Source organism: Hesperophylax consimilis, chromosome 22 (genome assembly GCF_061612785.1).
Source record: "Hesperophylax consimilis isolate HC1 chromosome 22, BYU_Hcon_1.0, whole genome shotgun sequence".
NCBI lineage: Eukaryota > Metazoa > Arthropoda > Insecta > Trichoptera > Limnephilidae > Hesperophylax > Hesperophylax consimilis.
The window spans coordinates 12,704,128-12,714,580 of record NC_142857.1 but is presented as its reverse complement, the minus strand read 5'-3'; the positions used below and the strand labels follow the sequence as shown (position 1 = coordinate 12,714,580).

The 10,453-nt window shown below is 34.8% G+C and overlaps 1 protein-coding gene across 1 annotated transcript; it reads right to left on the bottom strand.

Annotated features, from left to right (window-relative positions):
• Positions 1-2,486: 2,486 nt before the first annotated feature.
• Positions 2,487-5,390, bottom strand: LOC149412864 (uncharacterized). The gene is made up of 6 exons (XM_089644913.1): positions 5,304-5,390; positions 4,607-4,723; positions 4,363-4,524; positions 3,933-4,145; positions 3,336-3,404; positions 2,487-2,625 (listed from the first exon to the last, which is right to left on the bottom strand). Exons 1-5 carry the CDS (start codon positions 5,372-5,374, stop codon positions 3,380-3,382), a joined length of 588 nt encoding a protein of 195 aa, XP_089501039.1. The 5' UTR covers positions 5,375-5,390; the 3' UTR covers positions 2,487-2,625; positions 3,336-3,379.
• Between the last annotated feature and the right edge of the window lie 5,063 nt (positions 5,391-10,453).

The following is a 10,453-nucleotide window of genomic DNA, read 5'->3' as shown; positions in this document are numbered from 1 at the left end:
TTTTCATCTATTGTTTGACTTTCTAAGTTACGAATTGGGATGCACAAAAACATATCTAGAGGCAAAAGAGGGAGATGGTAATCTCCGAAATAAAACTACCAACCGAACAACTTTTCTCAACAGGTACCTTTCGAGAGGTAGGCAGCCTCTTTAACCACTCGAACGATCGCGCGTCAAAAAACTTTTTTCTCCGATTGCTCGCGGTTTTTTGGCGACGATTTTGAATATTTTCCGCCAACATTAAAAAAATCAAACCTCCGAATTTTAATACGGAGACATAAAACTGATTGTAGTGCTATACAGCCAATGAATTCACCTATATTTTAATAATTATTCTATATTTTTAGAATTGATAGATAAATTATTAAAAAATCTTAAACTTTATAAATGCGCGAAATTTGCGTTTTTGTGATTTGAAATTGCCGCCAGTGGCAGTTTTAAAAATCTTTATAGAATATTTTCTACGTTTTTATGTTCTCTATGGCCTGTTTGATAATCACAGATGCAAGAATGTAATAGAAAAATATTTTTTTGCATGTTAAGATCTCTTCAAAAGTTTGGTCAGAAAATAATTTTGTAAAATTTGAGTGCGTGACGCGTCAAAATTGAAATCACTGTATTATGCTATGTAATAAATTTACCACAAAAACTGGTATAACGTTAGGAAGATACATTAACTGTCTACAAGTATTAATAAGCATAGTCGCCGTGTTGGCTTTATTTTATTCATTTGATGAATTATACAGAGAGCCTATTTCACGATGTCAAAATCATGGTGCTACTTTTTAAATAATTGTAAATTAGAACTGGAGATTTGTAACCATGTTTTTATATTACGTGCAAAACGAGGAAATAAGGCTTAAAGTGAGATATATATCATAGATATAAACATTGCCAATATTTCAGGGGGATACTTTGAAAGTTGATGAAATTCACCAATATTTGACGAAAAATCACTTCTGACAGCTACCTTAAGGTCAATCTACATAGGTTAAATCGGAATATGTAAAATGATGATAAATTTGTATATATATATCAAACCTTTGTATGACCGTAGAATGGCAAATAAAATCATAGTGATAATTTTATATCTAAACGCAAAGGTATCGAAAAAAATGGGGGATGGAAAATAATTGATGGAACCAATAATTGATTTATTTATTAAGCCCTTATATCCTTTTAAATCAATATTACAGTTGTATGGTTACAATGAAAGAGCAGTATATTGATTTAAACATTGTTTACACACTTTGTCATAATAAAAATGTATTCAGTTTATTGGTTTATTCATAATTTAAGAAAATCAATACATAATAATATCATTGTGCCTCGCTATAGAGTGAGATTCTGAGTATCGCTCTGGTGAGGGACCACCATTCAGAATTGAACATTGCTTGAATTGGCTAAGTTATGTTTAGTGACTAGATCTGGAAAAGCCTCTTTACAGAAAAATTGACAAAATATAATTAAGACATAAAAATAAAACGAGTTATTTAATGTGTACAATAAACAGGGAAAAATTAGAATACCTGTGCATTTGTTCATGCATATTTCAATGATCAGAATTGAAATATACATATTAAATGTCCACCGAACCTTATCATATAGAACCTTTGAGGACAACATAACATGAGACGTGAGTATGCGGAAAGAAATGATTAAGTCCAACCATCCAGGCCATCATAATTGATGTTCAAACAAATTTAATTAAATTTATAAATTTTAATTTCATAACTAAAAAACCAAAAAAGAAAAAAATTAAATAAAAAAAAACCCTCAGCAAATCTATATTGTAGTGTGATATGGCTTCATGCAATCATAGCATAATGCCACATCACACTTTGTAAGGGTCCTTTTGAAAATGTTATTTATGCTGCACCACGCACATTTCACCTTTTTCCCGCTACGGACCACGAAGTGGTTGCCTTTCAGGATAGGTCGCAGAGTCTTTCCTTCAGCTATTAGGCCAATGGTCCGCACAGTCGTGTCAATTTGACTACGACAGAACAGCAGAAGGAGTTCATCCGCAACCTCACTCCTGAAGTTTCGGTACAAAATGCGTTTATTTTCCTTGCGGAGCTTTGAGCGGTACAATATATACGCATTCTGCACCGAAACGCTTAGTAGTCTCCTGAAAAGCTTCTTGTACCAGACCAGGTTTCGCTGTCGTTCAATGGGGAAGCCTGACAAAAGCTGATCTTTTCGGTCAACCCCCCCCATTACCTTGTTATAGTCTAGTACGAGTTGAGGTTTGTAAGTCTGATTGATCTGCATACCTGTTGGTCTCTCTCGCGATCAGTTCAACGAAATCTGCATCAAAGATTTTAAGAAAGGTTTGCCCATTTCGTCGCTATTAAAAGTTGGTCTTGGCGTGCCTGTGAAAGTCTCCCTTATCCCGTAAGATATCATTAGACCAATCGAAAGAGTAACCTTCAGGCGGCAGAATCGAACGCATTGCCTCACTATCTACCTGGTCTTGTCTACTAAAGTCTATGGGAGTTAGGTGAAACGTTGATAATATTATGATAAGGTATTGGTGGCATGCAGAAGGTATCCTCATCGCTCTCTTCGTGGTCGACGTCGCTCGCTTCGTCATATCGTCGCTCGATCTGTCCATATCCATTTCTGAAACAACAGAAAACCCAAATTAATTTAATGTGTCTATATTACGATAACCCACTGCCTCTGGTACGGCTTTTGACTCGCAATACGATGGTCGCGGGATCAAATCAAATAAATTATATTTGAATAATTAGTGTTATTTTCACACAAAATTCATTAAAAATAATATATGTTATATTTGCGGCACGTTCCAGAGTGGAAGATACCCATAGTATCGCCCTGGTGTAAGACCCCATTCAGAATTGAAACGTTGCTTGAAATGGCTTTAGCCGTGTTTGGTGACCAGTTCTGAATAGCCAGGAACTTTTCCACCTCCCTCTTCCACACCTCCTTCCCCTACCCGCTACCTTCAGCCTCACAACATACCCCGATTGGGGATGCCATAGTCTCACTGGCTCCATACGGTTGGGAGCAATTGATAGTCATGTGCGGTAAGCACATAAAAAAATATATATCTAATGATTTTTCACGGGTCTGCGTTAGTATTTAAATTGTGGTTGATGAAAAAGGCTCTTGTGAGGTATTCATATAAAAAAATAAATAAAAAGTTAATCAAATACTTGAGGCGGGCAATGTCAGGAGTCAGAATAGCACAGTCAGGTAGGTATGGAATGAAGAAAAGAGTGTGTGTGCCAAGATCGAGTTGCATGGTGGTTCATCCTCTCTGCCTACCGAAATGGCGTGAAGGTAAGTTAGTTAGTTTTATAACTCACGGTTTCCAAGTACAGACTCTTCTAGTACAGCTGCCTCGTCCACGTTACTGTTTCTGCCCATGTCTGACTCTGAAATAAAAGAAAACACAAATTTACAGTAGAATTTGGATATAATGACTTTGCATTTAACGGTCTACTGTTTTAAGTGACGATAATGTAAACTCTAGTAAGGTTTCATAGCTTTTAGTAGGAAAACGTATCCGTTTAAAGTGACCAACTACCAATACAGCCTCGCTTTTGACTAGGAAGCTCGACACAATGAGTCCCGTGAAGCGAAAGTGTTTTTTCAATTTAAGAAAAAAATGCTGTATTACACCGTTTAGAAGCCGGTGAATCAAATGTAATCCTCGCAAAGAAGTTCGGCATGTCTTATTTCTCACTCTGCAATACCCGTTACAGAAAAAAAAGATGTGTAATGATGCATCCACGTCATAACAACAATACATTTTGTATGTTTGTTATGTGGAATTTTTAAGTACTATGCCTATTTCCTGCCAATATACCAACAGTGAAACTGTGCTAGGGATATCAATATAAAATATAGATAATTGATTTTATATTGAGCCCCTGGTTTGACATTTAAAAAAATAAACTCACCGTTCCCAAACGCCGACAATTTTTCGTAGAATGGCACGTCCACCCACAGCTCGCTGTGATAGCCGGCACGATAGATGCTGCACGGATAGGCATAATTGGTGCATTGGGAGCCGTTGATTGGGTGTGGACATCCACGGTGGTGGTACGGGTCGTGGCAACGGTGAAGGCGTCCCTTGTGAAAAGGGACACGTTGTTCTCTCCGGAGATGGAATTCTGAAAACATTTACATAAATCATATAAATTGTTCTCATTCACGTGTGAAACAGTAAGTACAGTATGTAAATAAACAGTAAAATTAGAACTCTGTAAAATATGCACTGAATGTGCCAAATGCACAGAGCGCTGATCTTACCAACTCTCACTGTAAGAGTGGAACGCTGTCAGGAAAAAACAATAATATTGTATCAAGCATCTAAATACGATTGCTTACTTTTGTTTAGTTTTTCTTGGAGGTGCGGTAGGGAGCAAAATGCGCGCCGCCTGCTTCTTGAATTTTCGGCTTTCCAGCTCTAGCCGGAAGGAAGCAGGCAGGGCCCTAACAGCCTTTAGGGCCTTGACGCGATCCTCTCGCACCAGTAGCAAAGCAGGGTCGCTGTTTAAATAAATACAAATATATGATGAGTTCAACGGCCACAGCAAAGTACTTTCATAAAAAAACATTAAAAAATACTAACACTCCAGACGAGGCTGCAATTGCAGCTCTGCGTTGACGTCCACGTGCAGGTAGTCCGGCACCAGCTCGTACTCCACCTCTCCTTCTTCCTCTGCCACCTCTTGCAGTCAGCACCACTCTATATATTTTAAATTGAAAACACTTAATGTAAGTAATGTAAAATGTAAAATGTTTAAATTTTGTTAAATATTGCACTAATATAAAATTTGAAAATGATTATTGGGTCGTGGAGTGATCCCTTTCCCTGGACGACAGCTGTTTCTGCACAAATTTGGTAAAAGTAAACAAATTAATTAATTATACAACTAAATTACTAAATTTTTATTGTGTGACGAAGGCTTTACACCATTTTACATGTGAAAAAGAGTCAACTTTTTGACATATGACTTAAAATAATTGGTTAGCAAATATCTGTATTAATAATGAACCAATTCAAATAAAACTTATATATATCTCTTTGTTTTGAATCACTGTGATGGAATATCTATATTTCAAATGCGCGAGTGCAGTATTTAAGACATTATTGTAAATCAAAAACAGATGACGTCTTCAGTTGACGTAATCTTACACAAAAACTTCAACCAAAACAATATAATACAAACAAACGAATTAAAAACGCATTTCAAAGATAGATAAGTCAATCATGATTACACAGATATATAATTATGCGTTAAAAACCCAATAAATTAATTACTTACGGCATTTTAGGAAGAGTCCAAAATTTCGTGAATGTTGAAAATTTATAATTATGTTTTTGACAGGACGCCATAAAAAAACCGCGAAAACTCGTTAAATAACACTTCAAAGACAACGGATAAGTTCATAGACAAAGAGAATATATTATCTGCTATTCGATAAAACAAGTAGCTGGCCATATAAACGTTTTAAATAATTACAATAAATATTTTACGAATGGTAGAAAAATCGGTCCATTTTTGGACCGATATCAATCGCAGAAAAATAAAAGTGGTCGATTTTTCGACCGAAATCGTTCCAGTGGTTAAATTAAATGCAAAAATCAAACCAATTATCCGTTTATACCTACCTGAGAGGATAGGTATCCAGTAGAAGTTACCCATACCTAATACACGAGGATGCTAGTAACCTCATAAAATAATTACTAGAACCAAATATTAAAATACAGACAGTCCTCATCCTAAATTTGGCATCTCGAGTAGACCTTACATATATCTCACATGATAATTGGCTGAATGGGTAGGCACACAACCTATCGCTAAAAAGCAGGCTAAATGTCGACAAGATTGTCGTGTGTTATCTATGTTATTGACCTAGAAAGGGATGTAAATCCCCGACGGCGAGGGAGTTACAACGTTTTCTAGAGGTGGCACGTAACTTAGGACCTTACGTGTCACATTTTCGCGACTAGATTCGTGACAAGGGATGTCATGGCTTTCCCCTTCTACACTCAGTAAAGTAGATTTCCTGGAGGTGTTTGAGGTTGGGGCAATTCTGAAATTGGTGATGAGACCTGGTTTTCTTTATTCTGGCGTGACGGTTGCCGATTTGGAACAAGGGGAGACCCGGCCGGTTTTGATATCCAGACACGCAGATATCGATCGCTTTGCTCAAATTATCATCCATCGGTTTTGTTTGGTAAAGAGGAGGAGCCAATCTTAACTTGAAAAAAAATTCATTTCCTTTCCTCTCCTTCCCCTCCCAAAATATATAATACATGGATGGTGCCGACAACTAACACCATAAATTTATCGTATGTATATCACATATATAAAATCTAACACTTTATTATATTCACACTACCCTACGATAGATAGAATCGCGTAGCCAGTTGGGGGAGCAGGCGACTTAGAAGAAAGGTTTATAAAATGGCTTTAAAACACAGCGGTAATGGATTCAACTCACTCTATCTCAAAAGAACCAAGGGATACCACACATACATAGATAACTAGGTTTCTAAACCGAGAAACAAAAAACCAACACAACGTTCGGTGAAACCTTTTTATACTGAACCGTCACGTGAAATGAGTACGTTCAAGGTCGTACGTCACGTAGACAAACTAGGATGTACACACTTGAAGGGGTGTGTAATAAGGAGAGGGACAAAGGCTTGAAAGACGGAAGGGAAGACATTCCTACCCCGGATATATAAATAACCAAAGCCTTATGGAAAAGTTACCTACGGGACTTAAGGAAAATTTATCGTAGAAAGAAGAGAAGAAAAATTTTGAAGTAGAAAGGGTAGATCATTACAATGTGACGGTATCTTTTTCTTATATTTCTGTTCCAAATTTTCTTAAAGGAATCTCTAATATTTTCTTCAATAATTTATTTTAATTATTTATAATGAACGTATTACTGATATCTCAGGTGCTTCTAGGAATACCTCGCGATGTTACTAATTGATCGTCTAGAAAAATAAAATCTGATTGTTACCGCCAATTTTATAGTTTAAAAACGTTTTATAAAGTTTTCCATAAAATATTTTAAAAGTAAGGTACTGTTTTAATTAATCTTAAATATAAATAATTTACATCTGTAGGTATCAGTTTATTTTTCATTAAGTATTATTCCCATTAAGGTTTAAGCTTCATTATTAAGCTTCAATTTCATTAAGGTTTATGTATTGACAGACGATTGTCTTAATATTTTTTCATCCTTGTCCTTTCTTAATTAATAAGTCCCATTTGCTTAAAACTGAATGTCACCCTATCTGTCTTTATTATCTACTTTGCTTCTTCTTTTGAATAATGATTAATGATTATTCTAATGTTATGGTTCAAATATTGTTATAAAATACTGTCAAATTACCCATCTGGTAACACATCTAATACTCATTTTTTCTTTAATTTTGAAATATTTTATGTTTGTATGTAGATTTACTTTATGTTTGTGATACTCTTATGTTTTCTTCACTCAAATGCAAATTGTTAACCTCGAAACAGGCTTAGTCCTAGTGAGGTTGATTTTTATGTGAAATAAAAAGTGTTTTATGTATAGTGAGATGCAATAAATAAATAAATCAGTCTATAAAACATATAAATTATTGTTATGAATTCTTAAGAATTAATTAAATTTTGAACCCCGTTATTGGAGTCTTCTTTTCGCCTTGAGGCCCCGTAGTGAGGGTTCAAAGATGGTTTGAAAGGGAAATATATAAATACGAATGTTAGAGGGAACGGACTTATATTAAAAAAAACGATAATAATTAAGCAAAAATGATGAATATATTAAATAAAACACGATTCATTTGAAGTAGAGCAAATATCTCTAGAAAAATGATTTAGTTGCATTCAAAGACACACTGAGAATTTTTTCATGACTATATCATATTAAATAAGATAACAAAACATATTTTAAATAATTTTCTAAATATAGTTTGCGATTTTTTTTCTATCATGGAAATTTCATATAATTTACGTTTCAGCATAAAATATGTACAGATATTATAAATATGCCTATACCGACCGTATTATATTTTACTCTTGTATATTTTGTGTTTTTGTATTGTATGTAGTACTTGAAATACTATTCTTTTGTAAGTATATATTTTCTACATTGTGACTTCTAGTTAGATGTGTTCTTTGGTGCTATGATTAATATTGTCAAAATGACCTGCTGACAAAGCGTTTTGGCAGTTTAGCGTGTGTATAAACACAATAAAATAAATAAAAAATAGGTTTAACCAGGCGTTTAAATTAAACATTTTTCTTTAAGGGTGGCTTCGCTACTCGACGAGTAACGATAATCGATAATTTTACTGAGAAGTGATGACATGTGTACCATTTTAGAGTGACAAACATTATAGTTAATTTTGTAAACTTTTATCAGCAGTAGAAACTTATAAAACGTTTTCCGTTAAATTTGGCTAAATTCACACTAAAACAACGGATTTTCGTTCAATTCGCAAAGTTTACGTTATTTTATAATGGTGGCATGTTGTTAGCCTGCTTATTGACACGGAAACTCCGATCAGCTGTTGTACAACGTTGCATTTTAGCGCGTGGTCCAGGACAGCGTGACATGGAATCCATTAATACCAACATATCCAGTTCATCGACCAAGTATTAACTAGACAGGTCGTGTGAACCTTAAAATCACCATTGTCATTAAATATATTGGTTTAAGAGAACGTTTATCAAAAAGAAAGCTCATTATCTCTCAGTTGAAAGATCTCAAGAATCATTGCTTTTTGACTTTTGTTGGTATGCACAGAGCTAATTTGTCTTTCAGCAAGTTTGTCAAAACGCTCATTGTGAAGATAATTTCAAAACAAGAATTTAAGGCAGGTAGCAATATTTTAGCTTGACAACCTCCATAGCCGATGGCTCTCGACTAGCAAGCTGGAGGTTGCGGGTACATATCCTGACGTGCGAAAATAAATTTTATTTTATTAATTTGTGTATTTCATAATTTATTCATTTGAAATAATATATAGTAAATTTGCGGCATGTTTTAGAGTGGAAGATAATCTCAGTATCGCCCCGGTGTAAGACCAACATTCAAAATTGAAACGTTGCTGGAAATGGCTTGTTCGTGTTTGGTGACCAGATTTGATAGCCAGGTACTTCCCCACCTTCCTCTTCTGATCTTCTTCCCCCCCCCCACTACCATCAGCCTCACAACATACCCCAATTGGGAATCCCATAGTCTGGCTCCAGACGGATGGGAGCAGTTAGGACTCTTGTGCGGTTTTACATAAAAGGGTAAAATATCATTTTTTATAAATAACCGTTTGGGTGCCAATCGTCGATTTTCGTCGATTCGCGTTTTAACGAAGATTGCCGATCGTCGATTTCCGTCGATTGTGTCAGTCGTGTTCTGATTCGCGCGTACGTCTGTACGTAAAATTCTCATTTTTTCGAAACGCCTGGACTTCAGGATCCTCCTCCGCGTCATTCTAAACCAACATTCTTTAATAAAACACCGAAAAAATCATCGAAATCCTTGACTTCAAAGAATTTATGGGGTTTTAAAAAAATATATAGTTTCATAATAATGTTTTTTTGGTAGCATTTTACAAGCAACTGTATGATTTTTTTTGGCACTCAAACGGATTATAACGACATAAATGTAATACCATTTCCAAAACTACACTAACTAAGCCAATTTTTTAGTGACTTGCCAGATTAGTGTGTTACATTTTTTAACAGTACGAAATTAAAGTCGAAATTAACTAATTTTAAAAAAAAAATCTCAAGAATCCGGCTTTTTTCCAAAGGCTCTCAAAGTTTTATTTTATACCGTGAACAATGCAAGGAAAGGGTTTAGGTTTGCGTAATAAGAATTAGATTATTAGAATATGGACTTTTGTAACTTTGGCACTAGAAAAACTGATCTGAGGTTTTGATTTTTTACGAAATATCTCACTATGGATACTTCATAGTCATATTATAATATTTTAGTCCGTCATAAGTTGATCTATCAGCTCTCCAAGGGATAACTTTGACTTTTGACCAAAAACAAGACAAGATGCTGTACCCACTATGAATTTTTCCCTGTGTTGCAACTTGGGTAAATGGATTGTAACCAATAATATCACATAAAAACAAATAAGATTTATATTAATTTTTAGATTTATAATATTAACTAAGGTTAATAGTACTTAACTATCAAGTACAAATATTATTTTATTAAAAATGAGATCTGCCTGTTATTATTTAGATCAACTATTTTCGTAGGCATTTTTATTAAACTGACGTAGGAACAACGACTCACTTTTAACCAGAGTTGTTACCTAGTTAAATATACGCCAAAAAATGATTTAAGTTAATTTAGTCGATTCCATAGACCTAGCATGCTAGTGTAAAATAATTAATACCATCCCTTCTGCGTTAGAATAAACCAAATGACTTAAACAGATCCGCCAAGC